Raw genomic sequence first — 26719 nt, forward strand, 5'->3', positions numbered from 1 at the left:
TACAACTTTGATTAGCGTTTGTTATTCGGTTTTGAGGTTTGAGGAGCGTAATGCAAATCGAGCTGGTGAATAGAAAATGAAACAGGAATCACTTCTTGGGCTAAGAAATCCAAGAAGCATGGAAACCTGTGGATCTTAACACTACAGAACACTCACAAATCGCAGTGTTGCTGCTTTTATATTTCGGTCTTTGACTTTTGAATGCATGCCTTACCGGAAATCTTTCTTTACTTACAGACAGCTCAAAATGTTCTTAAGGCAGAAATCGGAGCCCATCTAAAAGTTCCTTTCTGCTAATCACATTTAAGTATTGACGAAGCATTTTCCTGCCCATCATGTTCTTGATAAGCGGTTTCTCTGTTTTCCTCCTATTGTCATTGTCATCACAATAAGACAGGAACAATGCACAAAAAATAAAAAAAAGTAGCTGTCAGAAGTGGGATTTAATCCCATGTTTCCATTCGGAGACCAGAACACCCAACCAAGATGAAAGACATCAGTTCTCAAGTCTGACACCTTAGACCACTCAGCCAACCTGACAAGCGATGACAAAAGCTGTGCTGAATTCACCAGTAGTTCACTAAACTGGGTTTCTTCCTTGAACAGATTTGCTTGTCTACAGAGTAAATTGCAAAGTCCAGGTGTGCAAAGCTCATGGAGACTTATTCAGAAACACTTACTGCTGTAATAAATGCAAAAGGATCTTCCACAAAGTATTAGTTGGGGGGGTTCACACTTATGCAACCAGGGTGTTGTAGGTTTATTAGTTTCAATTATTTTTCCAAAATTTTTCTCTTGAATTTTGTTGGTTGCAAGGTCACATTAAGGATGAAAAGACATCTGACATGATTTATCTTGATTTCTGGGTTAACATCACAAAAACCTGCAATTTCAATAAGGGTGTGTAGACTTTTTATATCCACTGTACAGTCACTTCCTTTGTTAAGCGCCATGGGGCAACCTAGTTATTGTGAAAGGCGCTATATAAAAATTAATTTAATTTAATTAATCCAGAGCATCAAGGCACTTTACAAATCATGCATAGAAAAGTAGAGTATAAATGTGTAAAACCGTAGTTTCTGAAGTAACTGCTTGGATAATCCAACTGCCACTGTTGTTACTGCTTCTGCTGCTAATACTACTACTGTTACTACTACTACCACCATGACTTCAGATTCTAATACTTATTCTGATACTAATATCCTGACCAGGTCTAGTGCAAGTGTTCACATTACTCCTGTCCTGGAGTCCTTGCACTGGCTTCCGGTCAAATTCCGCATAGACTTTAAAATCCTCATGCTCACCTATAAGGCTTTACATGGCCTGGCACCTCAATACCTGTCTGAACTTTTATCGCCCTACTCCCCACCTCGCAACCTCCGCTCTTCAAATTCTGCCCTCCTTACTGTCCCCCAAGCCCGTCTACATTGTATGGGCGACAGGGCCTTCTCCTGCTATGCCCCCAAGCTCTGGAACTCTTTGCCCAAGGATATCAGAGAGTCACCGTCTCTAAACTACTTCAAATCCAGACTCAAAACCTTCTTCTTCAGAAAAGCCTTTACTTAACTGGTTCCATTCTTCACCCCTCTGCTCTTCTTAATACCACCTTCCACGGTCTCCTCTATTGTTATTGTTGTATTGTTGTAATTATAATTGTGTCCTATCTTGTGAAATCTTCTTATTTATTGTTGTAGTCTTCTTATTTATTGTTATTGTCATCCTGTAAAGCGCTTTGAGAAGCCACCTTTAAAGGCGCTATATAAAATAAAGTTTATTATTATTATTATTATTATTATTATTATTATTATAATACTCCTGCTACTACTGCTGCTGTCAATACTAGTAATAGTGATAAAAACAGGGCACTCACAGATCTGTGGATGTGGGTCTGGACTCTAGAAAGTGATTCCATTCGCAAACAGCTCTGGACCTCAACACCTGTTGATGGGTCACTTCTGTCAGACACACCAGTGGAGCCCAAGCCCACCTAAACACACACTCACACACACTGACAGATATACACCCACACACTCACACACATTATCACACACTGACAGACACATCCAAACACTCACACACAGACTCACAGACACACACATAGACACTACGAATACTTATAGACACACATCCACACACTCACAAACACAAATTCACACACTGACAGACACCACACACTCCTCACAAACACCACACACTCACAAACACATACGCTCATAACTACAAATACACTATAAATAACACTAATACAAATACCAATTATATCGCAACAGTAACACTATCACTAAGACTTACACTATCATCATCACCAACACTGACACAAAATACTACTACACTTATAATACTAATAATAACAGTAATGCTATCAATAAAACTAACATGACTACTAGTGTAAATAATCTAACCTTATCTATATAATTATCACTAATATTAACAGGAATACTAGCATTAAAACAATCAGTAGCACTATCATCATTAATACTCACATGAACACTAGCATTAATGTTAAAACTACTGATTGTACTCACACTAATATTAACATGAAGACAATATTAGTATTAGTTGCTATCCGTGACGTCACACCGCTCTTTGTGACGAAGGCGAGACACCTAGCAGTGCACAGTGACTTGGCGCCTGTCGCCGTGGTTACCATTCTTATGATTTGTAAACAGTGGAAAAATACATTTAAGCTTTACTTACACAAATTTATCAACTTGGAATATAGTTTTTAAGAATTTATCAACTTGGAATATAATTTTTAAGCTCTACTATACAATTCCTAAACAATCATTTGAATAATAATTATTTAATTTCGGATTGAACATTATTAACACTAAAGGCGCTATTGTAATTGATCGATACAGGCTGTATTGACTGTTTTCTAGATATTTAAAACAGGGTCAAAACGGGAAAAGAATTAGTACTCACCAATCCGTGAAGTTAATCGATTATTCTACGGTTCTTCAGTTGAATTAATTGGTTGTCGATAGATAAGTGATCAATAAGTCTCCTCCGTGCGCTCCGCGCGCCTCCCGCGGTCTCGCTCTCTGATCCCGGCGCTCTGGCAGGTGAATGTGACGTCACAGCGCTCTTTCTGACAGAGCAGAGCGCGTCTCCGCTGGAGGAGACTCCTGTCCGGAGACCGGGAGGCTTTTCATACACATATAACATCTCCAAAAATAAAGGCGATTTATAACAGCTGGAAATGGAAAGCGACAAACCGAGGAATAACATTTATGAAACAAAAAAAATAGTTTACTTCGCAGACTAATGCGTTGTATAGCATACTCCCGTAGAGCAGAAGAGAAAGGGCACAAGTCCCTGTAATTAGCGTTTTTAAGCGTTTTACACGAATCTCCACAGAACAGAAGCCAGGAGGATCAGACTCCTGATCCTGGAGGTTGAAGAGCATCTCCTGGTTTTATTTCCACTCGAGCTCTCAGTTCCTCAGCCAGTTTGATGATTTAATTAACTGTATAACTGTTATCAGACTCTGTTTAACTGTATATTTATAGGACTCTCCGTGAGAGACCTGTGGGAGACGCTGTATCCCAGGGCTGGTGTGGAATAACACACATACAGGTCTTCTGTGTGATCTGAGTCCCACTGCTCAGAGCTACAGACTGGTCAACTGGTCACTATTGTAGACAAGACCATCAGTCTGCTGCTGCTGCTGCTGCTGCTGCTGCTAATTTATATAGTGGCAATACTGCTGTTCATTAAATCAGTAAAAATAATAATAATAGATAAACACATATTGCTCAATTTTCAGTAAAACACTTCTGACACTAAGAGGCTGTGAGGAAGGAGAAAAGGGGGAGATGTGACCTGAGTCCAGGCTGTTCTGTCTGATATTATTCATGGAGCAGCACTGATTGTCTGAATGTCCTCTGGTTCTGAATTGTCGGGATAAAGAGAAGGATGGAGATGAGCTTCTGTCTGTTCAGGAGGGAGGAGTTTGGGTAAAGTACTGAGGGACTCAGAGCTCTGTGTGTGAGTCTGAGCTGTGAATCTGACTGAGAGGAGAAAATATTTTTGTTTTATTCTGCCTCTGAGAAGTCTTTTCCTTTGCCTAGCAATGTAACATCCCCTTCAGATACTCTGCACAGACTGTCAGAGTGAGAGAAGAGGAGAGAGAGATGGACAGATAAGAGCACACACAGCGAGAGAGACAGGATGGGGGAGAGAGAGGAGAAAGAGCAGGAAGACAGTGCAGGTGTTCAACCACACTGTGACCACAGGAGACAGGAGGCTTTTCTCAGCTGCTGAGGAGCTCAGTGCTCATGGCCACTCAGGCTCAGAGGCTCTGGCAGCAGTCAGGTCTGAGAGCTTCTCCTCATACTGACACTGGAGCTCTGAGAGTCAGCCTCCATTCTGACAGGAACAGCCCCTCCTGTTCAGCCCTGAGAGACACCATGAGAGAGCTGTGTGGGGAGAGGACCTGTCACCCTGTAGAGCTCTGAACACTGGACTCTCCTGTGTCTCCCTGTGCAGCACTAGAGCTCTGAACACTGGGCTCCCCTGTGTCTCCCTGTGCAGCACTGGAGCTCTGAACACTGGACTCCCTGTGTGTCTCTCTGTACAGCTCAGCTCTCAGCTGCCTCATCACACTGACACCCACAGCCTCACAGTACAGCCTGGCTTCCTGTGCTGGAAGAGCTCGGAGGAGCACAAACCACAGTCTCACTGCAGAGCCTGACCTGTAGCTCCAGTACAGCTCTGCCTTAAATCACCACTGTATTAACAAGGACTGAACTTTTTTTATTTCATTATTTTGTTGCTTTTTCAAATTTGAAACTGACTCCTGCTCTGCGGCTCCTGCTGCTGCAGCTATTATGGTGAAGCTGTAACACAAGAACTCTGCTATATTGAACAGGAGAGTTTAAATACAGCATAACTGCTAATACTACTACTGCTACCACAACTGCTGCTGCCACTGATACTACTGCTACTACTACCTATAATAATAAGGAAGAGGATGTGAGCTGTGCCCTCACACTGTTCAGACTGGTGGTGTATCAGTGTATCAGTATCAGTTCAGCTCCACTGTGCTGTTAGAGAGTCTCAGTCATGCAGTCAGCTCCACACAGAGAGACACTGGGGCCACAGCTGGAGGGGTTGGAACATCTGTGTGGATTGTAGCTGGACAGACACAGGGTCTGAGGGACTAAACTGGAAGAGCTGCTGTCCACCAGGCTCAGTACATAAGGGACAATCACTGCTGGGCTTTTCTTTCTTTTTCATTTAAATTATTGATCACAGTCACAGGACAGCCAGTTCTTATTCAGTCCACCTTGTCTCTGTATTCCTGTGCTGACCTGAGTGACCTCACTGCCACCTTGAGCACAGGCTCTCCTCACACTGCCCTTGACCATGACCAGAAGACATTACTGTCTGGAGACACAACAACTCTGTGAGTCACTGCAGGACACCAGTCATTGGACACTGCCTGACACAGACAGCAAGACAGGACCATATTCAGGACACCAGTCACTGGACACTGCCTGACACAGACAGCAAGACAGAACCACGTTCTAGACACTTCCTGATACAGACAGCAAGAATTACAGGACCATATATACATAATTGATTATCTTGATACTGATTTTCAATTATAATACTTGTCTAGAACTGCAAAGATTTTTTTTTGTTTAATATCTGATCTCTTCCTGCCCCTGTAGCACCTGCAGCCCTGCTGTCTGTATCTGTATCTGTGTTTCCTCCAGTGAGACACAGAGCTGCTCCTGTCTCTCCTCTCCTCCGCGCTGCTGGGAGTGTCTTCAGGGAGAGGAAACAGTGATGTGTCTCTGATATATATGGAGAAGACTGAAAGGGCCCTGTCTGATTGGCCATCCCGCCTGTGTGAGAGGTTCCTGCTGTCAGTCTGAAAAGGCAGTGCTGTGTGTGATTGGCGGGGCGGGGGGCTGTGTTGTTACTGGGGGTCTGGGGTGCGGAGCAGCAGCTCAGTTGCCCTGTGGGCTCAGGGGTGAAGACAGCTGCGCTCTGTCCTGATGACAATGGAGAGCTGCCTGTCCATCTTCTCTCTCGCTGTCCTGGTGCTGCACAGCTCAGCCAGTAAGTGACCAGTTTTTTCCTGTACAGACAGACAGACAACAACTGGAATTAAATTAATTAGATTTTTTATGTAAATGGAGCAATAAGTGGGTTGAACAATTTTTAAATGTTTAATTTACATTCAGCTTTGTGGGTATTCATCAAAAATATTTTAACTGTATTTTATCTTGGTCTGTAAGTAAGGAAATATAATTAGCTGTGTCTAAATATAATTAGTTGCTTTTAATTTTTATTGGATTTTTTAAAAATATTCTTAAGATTTCTAAACATTATATAATAATAATGTTATAGATGGATACAGCAGAAGCTGGCCATTATCACCCTCTATTCATAATTTGTGAAAACATGGAGCGTATAAAATCTTTAAAAAGTTATTTAACTTACTTGTTACTGTAATAATAAACTTTATATATAAGTGATAATTTGAGTGATATGCTGTGACATGTGAAAAAGTCTTCATTTACTCGAAAACAAAAAAAGTGTGAGCAATAAAAAATGTTTCTAGAATAATATCATATTATACAGGATGATTCAGAAATACCCTGGGTTGTTTATTGTTTTATTGTGTTCAATTCTGACTCCTCAGTATTGTATTAATACAGACTGGTGCATTAATAGAGATACACGTGTTTTTAAATAGTGAATTATTATTGAGACTGATATTAAATTATTACAGACTGATATATTAAAAGATATACAGTAAATGTGTTATTACCACCTAAAGTGTTTATGCTAGAGAATTAAGACTGGAGTTTTAATGCTGCCATTATATCTTTGGTGTATTCAGACAGTCCAGGTTTCTATCGTTAAGCTGTGTGATATTCAGTTGCTGTGAAAACAAGTAGTTCCTCTAGGTGTTTTAAGAATATGTGTTCCAATATGATAGGAAGTTATAAATGTGAATTCTTCATTTTAAAGACATACAATTACATTTTGAAAATGTATTTTCAGTCATAGGACAATTACCTCTTGTATTTTTATAGTGTGAAAATAAAACGTGTATACTGTATGTATTTGTATTTGTATACCTTGTTCATAAAGACCAGGCTTGCTTGTTTTCACATTGAAAACCACAGGCTGATAAAAGTTACATTCATTATTGGTTTATAAGCTATAAAATGAAAATTATTAACAAAATTGTGGAAATTCTTAGTATTGTAGGTGTATTATTATTAACTGGGGTCTCATCAGAAACTGAGGTGTAACATTAATAACATTAACAACTACAAGACATTGTGGCATTACAGGAAGAATTAAAAAATGGTAGTTGTGTTTTGTGTTTATACAGGATTTGTCTATTATTTAACAGCTAAATAATTTAATTTGTGTTTTTAGGTTAGTTATCTAATGACAGGTTTTTTTTGTAAATTGTGAAGTTTTAATAAGAATGCTTTATTGTTTTTGACTACATTCGGAATCTGAAATTATTATCAAATCCAATTATATAAGTATAAGTAATACAAATTAAATATTTAATTACATGTTATCATACAAATTAAATATTTAAAAATTAATTCGTAATCACAGGACTCAAGTTTAGATTTTTGAGCAGTTGCTCAGGACAACATCACAATAAATGTATCTGTGCCTATATGTTAAACCTGTTGAATTCAATTAAATTCAACTGTATTGTCATTAAACTTACACAGGTGCAAGGTATAATGAAAAGTGTTTCTCATTAGTCACTCAGGTGCATTATATAAATAGGACAGAAGATAAGACAATAGACAGTAACACAATAGCAAAAACAGTAACATGTAATAACATAACATAAATAACATGTAATCAAGTAATCAAAACTGTGGAAAATTCCGCAAACAGAGAAAATATTACAGGACAAAAACAGTGCAAGGTAATTCTTGGAAAAGTGCAAAAATAGTATGGTTAAAAATAGTATGGTTAATTAATAAATATTAAATATTATTACGACCCGATACAGTTTTACTGGGCTGTCTGGTATTTTTGAAAAATGTTGTTCTTTAATATAATTTAATCTGATGATCATGTGTTAAGTTTAGATGTTGGCAGGTAAAGGCTAGAAAATCATTGTCAACAATTCACATACAGACAATGGGAATATACACCTCACACACATTTCAGCACAACATGTGAAGTACCTGTCAGCCTCTGACCACTGTTGTGACCACAGGTCCCACTAACACAGAAACACTGGTCCCAGGACTTGGAAGCCACAGAGTTAGTACAGTGTCCAGTACAGTGACCACAGTCTCCTGGAACCAAGGACCAGCCATCTGAGGTTCTATAGTCATTACAGCCACTGCCCGCCGTAGTGACCACAGCATGCAGAAGCGCTTTTCTGTTTAATTTAAAACTCAGCTTTATGGATATCCCTTAAAATTATAATTGATGCTATAAATAAGGGAGCTTATATAATTAAAAATAATTATAAATAATAACAAGAATTTCACCTCTACAATTTATCATAATATTAATTCAGCTTATATGAATTTTTAAACTATTTTCTATTAATGCTGTATTAATAGTTTTATATGCAGTTATACACTATTACACACAACACAGACTAAGGATAGTGTTTTTAAGTACTAACATATAATTATTATAACTATTAATATTGTAGATATTTAGCAACCTTATCAAAAATGATGTACAACTTGACAATCCCTTATCTATTACCATAATAATAAAATACAAAATTTTGGCTGTAATTTGGGTCATGTGCTAGGACTTGTGGAAATTTTCCCATTTGCAAACAAATAGGAATACAAATGTTTTAACAATAATACAACATCTTCAAAATATTTACCAGGGGTTGTTTATTTCATTGTGCTCAATTCTGCCCTCTCTAACAGGTATAAAAACACACTAGTGTATTAACACAGATCAGTGTGTTTTTAAACATTGTTGTATTGATCAGACTGATATTTTATTTTACACAATGATGAATTAATATGTTTTATTAAAGTAATTAACTGATGTGTTATTAAACACTGGAGTATTTTAGACTAATATTTTAACTGAGATAAGTGTGTTATTTAATACTAGAGTATTATTGAGACTCCAGAATTATTACTATTGATACATGTGCATTTACTGTATTATTAAAGTAACATTAATAATAATAACATTATAACATTATGGAAATGTTATTAAAAATAGAGTATTTTGAGAGAAGGTGACAATTTTAGTGCAAAGAACTATTACAGACAGGTGATCAGAGATAAAAGTATATTTAAGGCACGTTTCCGATTAACAAATAATATTAGTAACTATTGCAGGTGAATGTGCTAATACAAATAGGAGTACTGAAAGTAAATGTATTAAAATATTTTTGATCCATGGTTATTTTTGAGAATGATTACAGTAGTTTTAGATACTATGGTAATTATATTACAGAAGGATCTAACATTGTAACATGATTGAGGACAAGACATATAGTTGTGTTTATTTGTTATAACAGTCACGTCCAGGTGGTAGGTATTTGTATTGCAGTGTGTTGTAGTTTTCTGACCTGAATCCATACTGGGTGCTTTTAGACAACAATGTCCAGTTTCAGTAACAACACAGGAGTCCTGAGGCAAATCTTGTAGTTTTTTCAACTTTAAACAAAAGTTTGGGATCTGTTCAGACTGGAGTTTTATTTGAGAAATGTGTCTGTTCTGTAGGAAGAAATGTGTATTTGACCCGGAAGTCCTTCATTTTGAAGAGAGAAAGGTTTAATTATTTTTCCATGTTTATTCTGCATTTGACTGATACTTCACAGCTAAATGAATTGTTGTTTGTAAGTCTTAGATAACTAATGATAGGGATAATTTTTCTTACATTATGGAATTAAAAAAAAAGATGAATAAAAATAACCTGTGCACTGTGATTCTAGAATATATTATTAAGTGCAACTATAATTCAATCTGTGAATTATGTACTAAGATCTTGAGAGGTAAAAGCTAAAACACATTGTTCACATATTTATCATGTAAGCATAGCAAAAAATATATGAATAAAAAATAGTATTTAAATGAATTGTAGCATATAGTGTGTAATGGAAAAAAATATTTCACACTCCAAACTGAAGGTGATTGAAAATGTAATCAAAAAGAACAAATATAGTTACTGTAAATGTGCCCTGGACAGTAAGTATACACACTTCACGTACAGTCTGGGCTGGGACTGACTCAACAGCAACATTCCCTCGAGCTTTCACCCTGTCATTCAGACTGGGTCAGGACGTCTTTCAATTAAACCTTCAGTCTTTCATTCAGGCTCCCAGTCACACTAATCACCTCTTTATTTGAAACTGTTCAGAACACCGAATCTCCATCGTTAGAGCTAAATCTTGTGAACCTAGCGATCGCACTCCTCTCATAGTCAAGTTTATCACTCGGTTATTTTAATTTCTCACTACTCCTGCTCTTCGATCCTGAAATATTTTCTCTGTTTTAATTCTTTCCTTTTCCTCGCTGACTCTCCAGCCTTTCTTTTCTTTATTTCAGCTGGGAGACGGGTGTCCCTCTTTATTGTTTCTTTCTGCTCACCTTTTTCATTCAGCCCAGCAGCCTGCATTCGATCTGATATTCCCTGATCATTCAAACTCTGAAAGAGCTCAAAGTCCCGTGCCTGGGTTTCAATTATATCTCCAGCTGCAGATTTTCCAACTTTCTGCAGCATTACACTTCACATATTTCAGCACAAGTTGTGAAGCATCCATCTATTAAGAAAATAAGATTCTGTTTTGGATTTTATAACTTATTTTCAAAGTAGACTGTTGAAAAGACTTATTAGTGTTTAAATCTCTTACTTGATACAGACATGCGGTCAGTGCCCACTGCTAAGTACATGTGGGGGCTGAGACCCAGATACACCAGATACACCAAACCTGGTTTCAGTCATTCAGCCTTCTGACACCACAGCCACTGTCCATTGTACTGACCACAGCTTCCAGAAACACAGGAGCACAGTCATTTCAACCACTGTCCACTGTACTGACCACAGCTTCCAGAAACACAGGAACACACTCATTACAGCCACTGTCCACTGTCCTGACCAAAGCTCCTAGAAACATAGGAACACACTCATTACAGCCACTGACCACTGTACTGACCACAGCTTCTAGAAACACAGGAACACACTCATTACAGCCACTGACCACTCTACTGACCACAGCTTCCTGAAACACAGGAAGACCATCATTTCAGCCAACTGACCACTTCCAGAAACACAGGAGCACAATCATTACAGCCACTGTACTGACCACAGCTCCCAGAAACACAGGAACACAGTCATTTCAACCACTGTCCACTGTACTGACCACAGCTTCCAGAAACACAGGAACACACTCATTACAGCCACTGTCCACTGTCCTGACCACAGCTCCTAGAAACATAGGAACACACTCATTACAGCCACTGACCACTGTACTGACCACAGCTTCCAGAAACACAGGAATGCAGTCATTACAGCCACTGTCCACTGTACTGACCACAACTCCCAGAAACACAGGAACACACTCATTACAGGCACTGTCCACTGTACTGACCACAGCTTCCAGAAACACAGGAGCACAGTCATTACAGCCACTGTCCATTGTACTGACCACAGCTTCCAGAAACACAGGAGCACAGTCATTACAGCCACTGTCCATTGTACTGACCACAGCTCCTAGAAACACAGGAACACACTCATTACAGCCACTGTCCATTGTACTGACCACAGCTTCCAGAAACACAGGAGGACAGTCATTACAGCCATTGTCCGCTCTACTGACCACAGCTTCCAGAAACCCAGGAACATCGTCATTACAACCACTGTTCACTGTACTAAACACAGCTTCTAGAAACACAGGAAGACCATCATTACAGCCACTGACCACTATACAGACCACATTTTCTAGAAACACAGGAACACAGTCATTACAACCACTGTCCACTCTACTGACCACAGCTTCTAGAAACTGAGGAACACCGTCATTACAGCCACTGTCCACTGTACTAACCACAGCTTTTAGAAACACATGAGCACAGTCTTTACAGCCACTGTCCACTGTAGTAACCACAGCAGAACAGCCCTCTGCAGTCACACAGTGATATGGACAGAGAGATATATAACAGGAGCTGGACACAGGTGTGTGGAGGGAGAGGTATGATGGCTGCTGGTGGACTTCCTGTCACTCCACTGTCTCTTGTTCCCCATGGGAGGGACTAGCAATCCAATCAAACAGGTAAAACAAAATAAAAATTCCAGATGTGCTTCTAAAATGTCTTAGTATAAAAATATCCTGTAGACATGGTGATAAGTGTTGTTTCTCTCTCTCTGCAGGCAGTGCTGATGTGAGGCTGGTGAATGGTGCCAGTCCCTGTGAGGGCACAGTGGAGGTGTATCATGGTGGAGAGTGGGGGACAGTGTATGACAGTCTCTGGGATCTCAATGATGCTGCAGTGGTGTGCAGACAGCTGGGCTGTGGATCTGCTGTATCAGCACCAGGAGGAGCTCACTTCGGACCAGGGTCTGGATCAGTCCTGCTGGGCTGGGTAGAGTGCAGCGGGTCTGAGTCTGCGCTGAGGGCCTGTGGAAACACTGAAGTGAAAGACTGGGGCTTGAGTCATGACTCTGATGCTGGAGTGAGGTGTTCAGGTAAGAGACAGAGACTCTCTCCAGTCTCCAGCTTGAGGACAATGAAAACTCCTCCACTGATCTAGAGTCCATCATCATGATCCATTTAATTAAAACTAAATAAATTAAAATCTAGTATTGATAATATGATGATAATAATAATTAAAAGCAATATACGTTATAAACATATTATATTAAATGTATATATTAATTTAAGTGTGTCTTGTTTCTGTGTTTCCTCTGTGTTTATGTAGCAGGACAACAGGAAGTGTCTTCCTGTAGCTCATCCTCTCTCTCCAGGCACTTCAGTGTTGTTCAGTGTTGTTCAGTTTAAACAGGCAGGCTGTGCTCAGTGAGTCTGTATCTACTTCACTGCGCCTTTACTGTTTTAGCACTGGTGAAGTGACAATCTACTGTGGTTCCACTGTGCTGATGGGTGAAATGCCTTTTCATTTTCAGGTGTTTTAATGGTATTTTGGTGTCAGTGTCAGTGGATCTGGTCAGTCTCAGGTGTGTTTAAATGGTATGTTGGAGCTCAGTGCTGTAGTGGAGTTCAGCTGCACTACCAGCTGTCCAAGGGGCTGATCCTTGGTGGTAGAGTGACTCTCGGTCTGATTCTGAGGAGCCCAGAATTTAATAATTTAATGTCAGATAAGCTCCTAATGCAGCTTTGGATATAAATAGAAAAGAAAAAGAACAGTTCTGTTGGTTCATTCATGTAATTTAATTATTTCACATTTGCTATTTCAGACTGGACCTCTAACGTCTTAACTGCTCTGCCATATTTTGACTTCTTTAAGGCACTGATGGTCATGTATTTTCTTGTGATGCACTGTAGCCAGTAGCTGACTCTAGACCCAGGTGTGTGTAATTAGTGCTGAACTCCATGAGAGTGTGTCATTCTCTGAGATCTGCTTTCATGTGGAGAAGCACAACCCTCGATGTGTCCAGAGTGTCTGTCAGTGCCCAGGTCAGACAGTCCTGCTCCAGCAGTGCAAGGCTGTGACAGTCCTGGTCTTGTCCAGAGTGTCTGTCAGTGCCCAGGTCAGACAGTCCTGCTCTAGTAATGCCAGGCTGTGACAGTGCTGGTCTTGTCCAGAGTGTGTGTCAGTGTTCAGGTCAGACAGTCCTGTTTCAGCAGCACCAGGCTATAGGGAATCTTTTCTTTGAGTCTACGACATGTCGTTCTGCTTCTGTGAATTTGGTGATAAGGATCAGTTTTTCCTTCTGTATTTATTAATTCTACAGCCCTAGATACACTTGGAACCATCAATTGGAAGAAGCAGTTAGAAAATGGATGGATGGATTTGTGATCAGTTTCTATTTTTACTTATTCTACAGTTGAATGTGTTCCACAGGTGGCATATTCAGCACTGTGGTTATTGCTATGAACATGTGGAACAGCTGGAATGATGCTGATAGTTTGATTTGTAATATTCCACAAACTGATAAATTTAGTGTCTCTGATTTTTGTATCTTGTATTTGCCCCAGTGTACAGATAATAATGCACTGAACACCTTCTTTAGAGGCAAATGCTAGAGCACAGAGGTGTCACGGACGTCCGAAGGGACAAACGGTGGGGAGCAGGAGAGCGGAAAAAGACCCATATGCGTAGCGGCGAGACGGGAAAAAGGCCCGGGCTCATTAGTGCAAAGAGTTCAGGAATGCCGTATAGAAACCTATGCCCTCAGGGAGCGGACGTGGGGCGCCCTGGTGCTAGGCGGGTCTCAGGACATCCGAACCTCAATGCTGGAAGGACAGCAGACCGGAAACTAGGGACTGGACAGAGAAGGAGCGCCCTCTGGCTGCAGAGGGCGTGACAGTACCCCCCCCTTCATGGGCGGCTCCCGACGCCCATACAAAGAAATGAGCTGCACAGCACTGGGGGGAGGAAAAACCTCATTTAACTGAAAGGAAACCTCCGGGAATCCACGGCTGAGAGCTACCCCTTCCTCCGGGGTATAAACCTTTATTGGGTGGAGGAAGGGGGGGTAGAGAAGAGCTCCGGAGACTTAAAACAAAAAAGTACACAAGCACAAACACAACAGACAAAAACCTGGGAAAGACCAGGGAGACAAACCACACAAAATAGGATAGGAACCAAAAACAGTCCGCTCACAGACACAGATGCCCGGAGTGATATCCAGTAATAAGAATAGGCAAGCCAGCTCAACACTCAATCACTGATATCGGAGTGATGTACCCGAGGAAAGCCAGGTACAGGACCCGCACACAGGCACGGAAGATCGGAGTGATATCCAGTGATTAGAATAGAGGAACTGAAAAAAAAACAGCCCAGAGAACAAGAAAAAAAAACTGCGGCAAGACAAAAAAAAAAAACGCCGCTCGCGGGGTCAGTAGGTGGCTCAGCATTCTGTCATGGACGTCCGAAGGGACAAACGGTGGGGAGCAGGAGGGCAGAAAAAGACCCATATGCGTAGCCGCGAGACGGGAAAAAGGCCCGGGCTCATTAGTGCAAAGAGTTCAGGAATGCCGTATAGAAACCTATGCCCTCAGGGAGCGGACGTGGGGCGCCCTGGTGCTAGGGGGGTCTCAGGACATCCGAACCTCAATGCTGAGCGAGGACAGAGTGCAAGACCCGGAAATATATAGCCCAAGGGAAAGAGAGGGACAGGAAGGACAGCAGACCGGAAACTAGGGACAGGACAGAGAAGGAGCGCCCTCTGGCTGCAGAGGGCGTGACAAGAGGTGGAGATTGATGATTTAGAGTCTTAACATTCATCTACAATTATTAGATGTACATGTATCTACATTATTTCCAGAGGAAAGGAATCAATTTTACAATCTGTAAAAAAGTTCAGCCCCCAAATATTTTATGGTTAAACTTTTTGAAGTTGACCTTTCAGATTTTTTTCCAACTCTCCTCTCTTTCATTTAATTTTTATTTATGTCCTATTATCTACTTTTTTATCTATATCTATCCTATTATCTATATTCTTATTGAAAGCACTCTGCATTATTGTACAATTGATTGTAATAGTGTATGTATTTCTAAAATGTAATTTTCTATGCCTAATTGTAGGTGTAAATATATTTATGAATGAAACAATAGGAAGTCAAGATTTAAATTGAGAATCTATGATATTTATTTTTTCACATGAAGTTGGTTTATTTTCATAGGGTAGTAAGTTTAATTCTCACAGGCACCAGGTTCAGTGACAGTGAGCAATGAGCTGTACTATGAGAGATTACCTGCTGAGACTGACAGCCTGTAGTTCTCTATTGCAGGTTTCCTGAGGCTGGTGAACAGACACAGTCTCTGCTCTGGGAGAGTGGAGGTGAATATCAAGAACACCTGGACCTCAGTGTGCGACTCTGACTTTGACTGGCAGGATGCAGAGGTTGTCTGTCGGGAGCTGGACTGTGGGGCTCCTGCAGTGATATACAGAGGCGCTCATTTCCGACAGGGCCAGGGTGCAGTCAGGTCAAAGCAGTTCCAGTGTAGAGGACAAGAGTCCAAGCTACAGCACTGCCCCACTGCAGCCAGGCCAGAGCAGAGCTGCTCCCAGAGTAGAGCTGTGAGTCTGACTTGTACAGGTAAGATTGTCACAACGTTTTCACTCATGGAAACAATCGTTATAGAGTCATAAATGATACATATTGTGATTGGGTGATCTCTGTTGTAGACTGAGTGATCTCCAGGGGAGAGTGGGTGATCTCCTGAGGAGTGTCGAGTGGGGCAGCACGCAATCGGCATGTTCTAGGCAGGGTCCCAAGCACACACCCCACACACCAGACTTAATTTAAAACAGTGATTTATTAGCTGGAACTTACAGTATATGACCTGGACCGGGCACACTAGACATAGCTGCCTGGGCTGTTTTGTGAAACGTATATCTACAGCCTGTCCAATTGCCAAAACTATCCTTCAGCCTTGAGGCTGGGAAAACTTATCAGCCTATGCTGTGTCAAAGCCTGTTTTAATATCAGCAACCTATCCTTCAGCTCTCAGACTGTGTGGGGAAAAAAGTACAGTTAGCAGGTAGGAGGTAGATTTTTCAATTGTAACAAAGCTGCTCACTGATGAAGCTAGGAAAAGTAAGGTAAACAGCCAGTGTGATGGCAAGGACTGTTACAGAAATATCAACGCTATTCTTCAGGCCTAAGACTGGAATTGTAGAGATGAAAAATGTAAGTGAAAACTTTCATCTTGGGGATGATTTATTAATACTTTATTTCAATATGTGCCAGGCTGAGGCAATTATCGGGGAATTTTTCTGTCTTCTCCAAATCCTTCCTGGTTTCATGTGGCCTAGAGCAGGGTGCTAATTGTCTCCTATGAGCTGCACATCGTTATCTTACGTATGGGGAAAACTTGGAAAAATGAGTCCCCAGGGAAAGTAGCACCCTTTGAGGAAACAATCACTTATGGCATCACAATATCTGTTCTTATTATATGCCTGCTATTGGTTTCTCACTCACTATGTGCTGAATCTTATAGTTTTTTTCACTGTATTGGTACTTTAATTTGTTGTATTTCTTGTAGCCTGCTGTGGTGTCATGCTGGTGAAGTTCTCTCCTATCTGCAGGATACACAGGGTTCAGGCTGGCGAACGGCTCTGACTCCTGCTCTGGCCGAGTGGAGTTACAGTGGCTCTTCAAGGACTGGGGGACAGTGTGTGACCTGTACTGGGACCTGAGAGATGCCAGTGTTCTCTGTCAGCAGCTGGACTGTGGGGAGGCTGTAGCAGCACCAGGACAGGCCTGGTTTGGACAGGGCAGTGGACCAGTAAGGGCTGATGTGTTTGAGTGCTGGGGCAATGAGAGCCGTCTCTCACACTGCGCTGTCTCTACATGGGGGAGAGCAGGGTGCTCTCATGGACAGGACGCAGGAGTCATCTGCTCTGGTGAGAATTATGTTTAAAAATCATGTGCTTACACACAGCAGCACACTGTCTTCATGATTTACTGAATACCTGCTCTGTTACACGCTGCCAGTAAAAATATATTCCTTAAAGCATGTGAGCATATTTGAATCATATCATATATAACTCAAATATTAACTAAAGGGGTAATCATTTTCATTGTCATTTTTTTTCAGATGATTAGGTACAACAATTCACTGTGGACATAAATCTGTTTTTACATTTATATTGAGATCACTGTCCTAAAAATGAAAGAAAGTATTGGATCTCAGTATCCCGTAATTAACACCTGAACTGTTTAATTAGTTTAATTAATGGAGCCCTATTTAACAGGAGGCTGAAAAAAAAGTGAGTCTCAGAAAGTCAATAATTACAGATGTTATGTACAGTTGAGCCCCACACACAGCTGACCCTGCACTGGTGAAACATCACTCCTGTGGACAGAAATGAGCTCCTTTCTTCTGTTTTACAGACTCAAATATGACCAGAGATTCACCTGGAGCAGGTAAAGAGAGATTGAAGACTGTCTTAATCACATCAGTGCTGTTTTAATTCTAGTTTCATTTCTGGTGCTAAACTGCACCTCTCACACATGGTTCACAGTCTGTTTTCTCTCTCTCTGTTTGTTTCACAGGTTTCCCTTCTTCAGCTGTTCCCTTTTCCAAAACACCAGGTATGAATTAGCCCCTGTTCTGTATCTCCAGGGCTCTCAGTGTGTGTTGATGTCTCTGTTGCTCAGTGGAATCCCAGATCAGTCAGTGAGGCAACAGCTGTGTGTGTGCAGTTTTTTCTGTGTGTCATAAACACACTAGGGTCTTTGGGATCTACAGCAAACGCATCTATCTGAATACTGCAATTTGTCACCGGTGGAGCTATTGTCTCTGTGCCCAGCAGTGGGTCAGAAAAGTAACTTATCTGGTATACTGCTTATGAACAATCTGTTACAATAAGTATATATTAAATTAATCAAAAGTCAAGAAACATTGTACTTGAACTGTATCTGCTGTGCCTAGTGGGCCGAGATAATCTTCAACTTGTAACAGCAGGTCATGGTGATCTCTTAGTACTGCACTGACCTCTGGACCCCTAACCTCTAATTCTCTGCTCCTAGATCAGCTGTCCCTCAGGCTGGTTGGTGCAGGAGGTGACTGTGCTGGGAGGCTGGAGGTATATCACAATGGTTCCTGGGGGACAGTCTGCGATGACTCCTGGGACCTGGCAGACTCTCAGGTGGTGTGCAGGCAGCTCCAGTGTGGGACGGCCCTCAGTGCCCCAGTGCCGGCCTCCTTCAGCCAGGGAACTGGACCCATCTGGCTGGACGAGGTGGGCTGTATGGGGAACGACTCGTCTCTGTGGGAGTGTCCCTCAGCAGGATGGGGACAGCATGACTGTGGACACAAGGAGGATGTGAGAATCCTGTGTTCAGGTGGGGGAGATAATTAAAATTACAATGATTCAGATTCTTTAATCCCACATTGTGGATATGGCTTGCATCTAGAGTGCCTAAATATGTTTGACTTGTGAGAATGTGAGAATCCTGTGTTCAGTAAGTTAACTAAATAAAATAATCCACATACTGGAATTCCACATTGTGGATATGGTTTGCATCTGGAGTGCTTAAATGCATCTTGTTGAGGAAAAGACTGAGCTGGATGCAGAATTAATTTTAAAATAAATATTTATATTTATGATACAGTTGTGAATGCACATATTCACATCCCAGCAAAAATAAATAAAGAGAGAAAGAAACTCAAGAGAAATTCCCCTCCACTAGTGAATGGGGATATATTCATCTCAGTCCTCCAGTAAAATCTAGGGTCCAAACTTTAAACTTCTCACATCAATAAGACCTGTTGTCTGTTTGGGTGTATTTGTCTTGGCCATTATCTTTCATGATTTTCTGCCTCAAATGTTTCATTTTGATTTGTTCCAAGAATGGCTTCTGGTCAGATCCTGATGACCCACACAGTGTTAAATGTCACCCTGAGCCACGTTTTCTCCATTCATAATGCTGCACCGCTCATCCTGAGCCAAGAGTTCTACTTTCATGCCTCAGTCTCTTAGTTGTGCTGCTGCTGAATAGCCAAGCTGATCAGAATGATGTTTTGGGTCAGAACCTGATCATGTAATGGGATTTTAAAGTTCTGTGTGATGCACTGTCCAGGTTCTGAATGAACAGAACCACACAGTCCTGCCTGTCACCTTCATGTCAACTGTGTTATTGTACAGCTGTCATTGTTTCATTACATGTTCATTTCATTTCATTGCTAGTTGTTTCTTACCAGTTCAGAATGAAACGTTGGGCTGTCTTGTCAGGGTTTGTTTCCTTTAACTTTCCCTGCTGTCTTGACAGATTACACTCTGCTGAGACTGTCTGCAGGCTGTTCAGGACAGGCAGAGGTTTACTACAATGGCACCTGGGGCAGTGTGTGTCAGAACGGCATGACTGACTCCACAGCTGCAGTGATCTGTAAACAGCTGGGCTGTGGAGACAAGGGCACCATCAGAGAGACAAACTCCAGGCTGAGCCCAGATCCCAAATGGCTGGACTTTGTCTCCTGTCGCAAACATGACTCTTCCCTGTGGCAGTGTCCCTCCTCCCCCTGGGGTCAGAATGACTGCACAGACCAAGAAGTGGCTAACATCACCTGCTCAGGTAGAGAGTGAAGAGTAATGCTGCCTTCCTCTTAAACAGCTCTGCAGTGATTGTCTTTATCTCGAGCAGCTCTGTGGATTAGTGTTTTGCCAAGTTCAGAACATAATAAGAGCTTTCAATTGAATTATTATAAATTTATATCCAAACATGTATAAAAATGAAAGCAATTTCATAGTTATTCATTTTATAATAATAATGTTTTTATATGACTATTAATCTTTGAAGGTCCTAGAAAAGAAGCTGACAGAAGCACTCCAGCCCCTCAGGAAGAGCAGCCTCAGCAGCACTGCCCAGGTGAGTTCAGTGTGTAAAACAGTCAGCCCTGAGCTGAGGAACAGTAACCATACAGCTCTCTTCTAGGGTCACTCAGTACCTCACTAATCTCTACTACAGTCACTGAGCTGAAGACACTCAGTAACCTCTCTGCTCTCGTCTACAGTCACAGATCTAATGACACTCAGTAACCTCACTGTTGTCTTTCAGTCCCATTGGCTCTGCGCTTGGTTGGAGGCACTAACTGCTCTGGCCGGGTGGAGCTGCGGTATGAGGGCTCCTGGGGGACAGTCTGTGATGACTCCTGGGACCTGCAGGATGCCCAGGTGGTCTGCAGACAGCTGGGCTGTGGGGACGCAGTGAGCGCACCAGTAGAGGCCTCATTCGGACCAGGAAACGGCGCCATCTGGCTGGACGAGGTGAACTGCACAGGCAGTGAACTTCACCTGTGGGACTGCTGTCACTCTGGACTGAATCATAGCGACTGTCGACACAAGGAGGATGCAGGGGTTACCTGTACAGGTGAGGAGAGTCTTAGAACTGTAGATGAACAAGGTAGCAGATCAATGGAGAAGTTAGACTGATGTTACCCATACTCTATCACTGCTTAATATCTAACTGAACCAACTAAGATCATCAGTCACAAGATTGGGATGTTTTGTAGCCCTGTGTATGTGAACAACACTAGGCTTTAATTCCGAACAAGACACCATTCATCTAGCAATCCTAGATTTGACCTCAAGGAACAAATATAAAGATTTTCTTTTTAAGACCACTGTGGATTCAACCTGCTGTAAAACCAAAGGCAAAATAATGACAGTTCTCCTATCTCTTTTACAGGTTTGTCAGAGACAACAGCCAGTCCAGCAACAGCTACAGGTGAACAGAAATCTTTCTGTCTGTCTTTCTGTCTCTTCAGATTCCGAGTGTAGCTGTAGTGTCTCCTCTCCTCTCTCAGGGTGAAGATCAGTGTCTCTTCAGATTCCCAGTGTAGCTGTAGTGTCTCCTCTCCTCCTTAAGTGTGAAGATCAGTGTCTCTTCAGATTCCCAGTGTTGTTGTAGTGTCACCTCTCCTCTCTCAGAGTGAAGATCAGTGTTTTCAGATTTCCAGTGTAGATCTTGTGCTAGTGTCCTCTCTTTCCTCACTGATTTAGTGACAGTCCTGATGGGTTAGATTGGGAATCCTTAACTATTCTTCATTGATCTTGGGTTCACCCTGAAGCCATGATAGCCACATATCGGAACAGGAGGAGAACAGGACATGTGTCGAAGTGTATATGAGCCCAAGAGCACCTCTCCTGATCCCTGTTCATCAATTGTCTCCCCCTCTCTCAGGCAGAACCAGGACAACAACCCAGACACAGCCACTGGGAGGCCTGTCTGCCTCGCCCCTGGTCCTCCTGCTGCTGGGGGCTCTGCTCTTCGTGGTGCTGGCCCTGTTAGTGGGGCAGCTGATCCAGAACAGGAATCTGAGGAAAGGTAGGGAGGGAACTCTTCATCCACATAGTGACCTCTAGTGGTCATTTCTGTCACTCACATGGAGTTGATATTTATATAATTACCTTTTCCTCACACAGCCCTATCTAAAGGAGCACTTGCCCCCTATCATGATGCCGTTTACGAGGAAATAGAGTACAAACTGGCCAGAGAGGGAACCTACAGCGCCCCCAGGAGAGGTGAGTGGAGAGAGTCTTCAGGAGTGATTAGTCTCCATCTTCTGAGGAAGATCTGAGGACTTAACACTTGTAGAAAATCTCACCATACTGGTTTTAAATCTGTAGAGTTTTCTTTCTCAACTGCTGTCAAAGTAAGTGAAGAAAAGCATCATAAACTCTGTGTTTCTGTTGACAACCTGGCTTCTCTCCCAGTAAGAGACAGTGCTGACTGACTGTAGGATTGTTTCTTCTCAACTGGTGTCAAAGTAACTGACACCACAGTTCACAGTTCCTGATCTGCCTTATACACACAAACTCTGAGGTAGCCAGTGGAAGGCAATGAGTCTGCTGTCTGACTGCAGGTAATACTGATCTGTCCTCCTGTTCACAGGGAGATTCCTCTCTGACGAGCTGCCCTCTGGGTACGATGATGTGGAGGACAGTGAGGGAGACCCAGTACCAGGTGAGGGGAGATGGAGTCAGGGGGCTCAGTGTGGGAGTGAGGAGGTCTTCAGTCCAGTACTCACTCTCACCTCAAACCAGGCTGACGTTTAGAGAACTTATGTAGAAAATCCTGAATTATATAAATATAACCACACGTGTTTGATACTTTATAAAGTCTGTTTTTCAGTGTTGCCTCACACTAGCATTATCTCAGCAAATCATAGATGCTAAGCAAAACTAGACCTGGTCAATACTGGGGTGGTAAACGGGGTGCTGCTCTCATTGGTTTTGATAGAAAAGGAGACTGCGGAACAGCATGCTGTAAAAACTGCCTTTCAGATCAGATAAATCAGCGACCCTAGAGTTTTGGCTTAACTATACACCACAAAACATTTAAAATCACACTTTCCAATTACTTTGCAGCTCTATGGTCAAAGTAAGTCTGAGTCCTGAAGTGTAAATTCTCTGTCTCTCTGTGTGGTTCAGGAGACTCGATAACCTCTCTGAAAGAAGAGATCCCAGAGTACTATGATGATGCTGTAACTGTACCTCAGAGTCCAGATGCCTTGTCAGGTGGGTTATTTCAGTCCAATCACATGGGGAAACTCTGCACCAATCCCACAGAGTCTGAATCTCTCTACTCTTTCTTGGATCTCAGCCTCTGAATACGGAGTCTGTACTACTCTGCACTAGTTACATGAATCTGACTCTCTCTCTGTGATCTCATCCCTGCACACTCAGTCTGGGTCACTGCTGCCAGTGTCCGGCTCCTCTTCAGTATCTCATAGGGTTCACATCACCACCCTCTTTGTCCAAATACAGCCAAAATTTCTCTGCCCTGTTTTCCTTCAACATCTTATTTGAAAATCTAGGAATTGTTTTACATTTATTACAGTTGTGAATAGGACTGGAAATCAGGTTCCCCCTGATCTCCTGTACTTAGAGCCTGGAGTTTTAGATCCTGTGTGATGTTCAGTTAATCAGTGTGTTCTGATGAGCTCCAGCAGTCCTGTGCTCTAGATAACTCAGTGTGCTGATGTGTGACAGTGATGCTGTGCTCTGTGTGCTTTAGGAAAGCTGATGTTCTCTGTGAAAGAAGAGGCCCCTGAGTACTATGATGATGCCATCACTGTGCCCCAGAGTCCAGACACTGTGTCAGGTGAGTTATTATAAATAAGACTAAGGAGTACCCCCTGTACCAGCCCACAGTAGCCTTTGTCATTAGAAATTAGTCTCAACCTAATTTCATATCTGCAAATAAACACCACCTAGAAGAGAAAAGGTCTCTGACAGGCCAGTCTGTCAGAATGACAGAGCCATTCCTGACCTGCTCTTCTGTTCACAGGGAGACTCCTCTCTGATGAGACACCCTCTGGGTACAGTGATGTGTTCAGCAGTGAGGAAGACCCCACTTCAGGTAAAAGGGGCTACAGCCAGGGGGCTTGGTGTGGGTTAGGTAGTTCAGGGATGGGAAAGATAACCTCCAGTAATCCATCTCTGTTGCACTGTCATCCAAGACAGGGGGGAATCAGGCATTTTGCAGTAGCGGTAGCTTCACTCTATCATGTCCTACAAGGATCAATAACAGCCAATAAAGACTGAGTGACCTGAATTGTACAAAGTTAGATCACAAAGATCACAGTGTCACTGAAACCCACCTACTGACACACCTAGCCAATCAGATTTAAATTGATTTAAATTGATCAGCAGCTGATTAATGATGAGTGAATGAGGTCTGGGCAGAACAAAGCTTTAGATTCCCCAAGACCAGGAATTCTGTTCTCTGACTGCAGAGAGAATTACTAGGCTCAGAAATTACTAGGTCTTCCTCACTGTGGTTTTAGAGCATTGATACTTCATAAGTATAAGTGAATTCTACACTGAATCATCAATTCTTCCAAAAAGATACAATTGAATTAAAAAAACCTATTAAATGCTTTTGAGTACAATATTGTAACATCTATTCTGTATACTATAACTGTTAGCCCACTAATAGCCATTGATATCAAAGCAGAGTACTTCTCAGATACAGTATGTTCTATTATGCTTATTGTTTGTTATGCAAATTATGATTTTATCAATAAATTGTATATTGTCTGGTTAGAATATATGTGTGAGACTATAGATTATTATGTTTGATTAGTTCCTAAAAGTCTACAAGTACTCTCAAAATATACTGCTATAATTTCTGATTGTTACAGAAAATTAAAATCCCCATTAACAACACTATTGTGACTACGTAAGTGTTTTAAAAAATCTAGGTACACCTGGGTAATGTCATCAATTCCAATTCCAATTCCAATTACAGTACACGGTTAGGGGCTGCAAAGCAAGGAGATGTTTGCTGAGATGTTGAGGTGTGAGATTCAGTGATCAAAGCAACCATAAAGTTTAGTTAAGTTCTGGATAAATGATTGTCAATCAACCGTCCAGGAATGATAGAAGGTGAGAGCTACTTCTTGCTTCTACTACTTGTCCAGATCAACTGGAAAGACCAGACTGGAGTTTAGTCTTTGACCCTCATAAAGAGAGCTTGCCTTTCTGTTGTTTTTAGAAACTTTTATTTCTTCTTTAGAGAATCCCTTAGTTAAAGAGTGCCTCTCCTGGCTAGTGGGAGCATCTTTAGAACAGGGAGATAGGCTCCCATTCATTTTGTAACAATTGGGTTCACAAAGAGAGATTTAACTGTAGGTTGTAATATCTTAGGTTTAGAAGGTTTGGTTTCTCTTTCTTTCATATAGGTGTTCTGTAAAAGCTGAATACTTGGTAGCAGTTTGAGGATTTTCTGGGTGGTTAGGATGTAGGTGTCTAAAACACCTTGTTAGCAAATTTGTAAATGCGTGCTGTATATTTATGTTGTGTGTAATTTCGTGTGTGTAGTGTTGTTAATAACAAATATTTAATTAATTGTACTTTTTTCAATAAAGCTGTTCCAAAGAACAAATCTCTTATGTGCCTTTAACTATACCAAATGCTTGGGTATATTCTTGGCAAAATCTTTAAAAGTAGGGGGTTATGATTAATTTATTTTTTAATTTATCTACTCAGTCATTTTTGATATTCACAATTTTCATAATCCTAATATGTAACAATATTATTTCAATAACTGGCTCATTTGACAAATCATGAGTCTGTCTCTCTGTCAGGTGTCCTCCAGCCTGGCCCTGGAGTGGACAGGGTCCTGCCCACACTGCCCTCTGAAGAAGGAGCCCCTGCCCCTGATAGGACTGACTACGATGATGTTGGGGACGAGTCTCAGGGAGAGGATGGGCGCTGTGAGACTGACAGATCTGTCTGGGAGAACCTCCTCCAGCAGGTCTAGACACAGAAGAGCTTCACCAACAGAGTCACACAGTCTTACAACAGTTCTGAGCACTGAGACTGTCTGTGACCTGAGTCCACTTCACTCCACTGCTTCCACACTGACACTGTCTGTCACCTGAGAGCTCTGACCAGTGAGTCACTGTCCTCATTGACTTTGTCTACAGGACCTGCAGTTTCTGTTTTAAAACAGGGAGACCTTAAAGTTCCCTATTCCACTCAGTCTTTTTTCTTGTACAATATGTTTCTGAAATAAAACTATTAATTGATATAGAATTCTGAATGTAACATTTCTGATGTGCAGAAATGTATAGACATTTTCTTAACGTTTCCTTTTTAAAAATAAACTTTTTAAAACCATTTTGTCATTCATCTGTAATTTCTTAATTTTGTACAATTAAAGACTTTTAATTAAATATATAAGGAACCTTTGGCCACTCACAATGATAAAACCAACCCCAGAAGGAGAGAATGCCTAAATGTTTGTGATCAATTCATAAGTATGATTTAATCCACACAAGGAACAAAAGGCACTGTCGACAGAACCAGATACAACACAACCAAAGAGACAACCTGGCTGTTATTTACATTCCCTTCAAATCAAAAGGTTAAGACAGATAGATACTTTATTGATCCCATGAGAAGAAATTGCATCTATCTATCTAAGACTCCTTGTCCTGCCTTCAGGAGCTGCTCAATTTAAAACGCAGCATCCCACAGCACTGGAGACACCCCAATATTCACTTTATACTGCACCTCAAACCATAGGTATTTTATAGCACCCAGATTGACGAGTACAGAGCACTAGATACAGTAAAACATCTTC

The 26719-nt window shown here is 41.5% G+C and overlaps 1 protein-coding gene and 1 pseudogene across 2 annotated transcripts; both read left to right on the forward strand.

The window, feature by feature from the left end:
- The first annotated feature begins 6014 nt into the window (after positions 1-6014).
- On the forward strand, positions 6015-17605 carry LOC148667508 (scavenger receptor cysteine-rich type 1 protein M130-like). The gene is made up of 4 exons (XM_088630986.1): positions 6015-6072; positions 12364-12678; positions 15908-16216; positions 17209-17605. The coding sequence occupies exons 1-4, from the start codon at positions 6015-6017 to the stop codon at positions 17541-17543; spliced, it is 1017 nt and encodes a 338-aa protein (XP_088487112.1). The 3' UTR covers positions 17544-17605.
- A 235-nt stretch (positions 17606-17840) lies between these two features.
- On the forward strand, positions 17841-26253 carry LOC148667509 (antigen WC1.1-like; annotated as a pseudogene). Its single transcript, XR_015936641.1, has 12 exons — positions 17841-18049; positions 18179-18217; positions 18656-18970; positions 19898-20200; positions 20594-20995; positions 21809-21952; positions 22051-22149; positions 22520-22591; positions 23059-23145; positions 23645-23731; positions 23918-23989; positions 25719-26253. The product of XR_015936641.1 is annotated as an antigen WC1.1-like (transcript).
- The last annotated feature ends 466 nt before the right edge of the window (positions 26254-26719 follow it).

This window comes from Lepisosteus platostomus, chromosome 5 (assembly GCF_059453375.1).
Source record: "Lepisosteus platostomus isolate fLepPlt1 chromosome 5, fLepPlt1.hap1, whole genome shotgun sequence".
Taxonomy (NCBI): Eukaryota; Metazoa; Chordata; class Actinopteri; order Semionotiformes; family Lepisosteidae; genus Lepisosteus; species Lepisosteus platostomus.

Excerpts from the sequence above, each read along its gene's own strand:
- LOC148667508 (XM_088630986.1), top strand. The coding sequence starts at position 6,015 with ATGGAGAGCTGCCTGTCCATCTTCTCTCTCGCTGTCCTGGTGCTGCAC. Across the intron at positions 6,073-12,363 it reads GGTGCTGCACAGCTCAGCCA|GCAGTGCTGATGTGAGGCTG; the intron begins GTAAGTGACCAG and ends CTCTCTCTGCAG. Across the intron at positions 16,217-17,208 it reads TGTGAGTCTGACTTGTACAG|GATACACAGGGTTCAGGCTG; the intron begins GTAAGATTGTCA and ends TCCTATCTGCAG.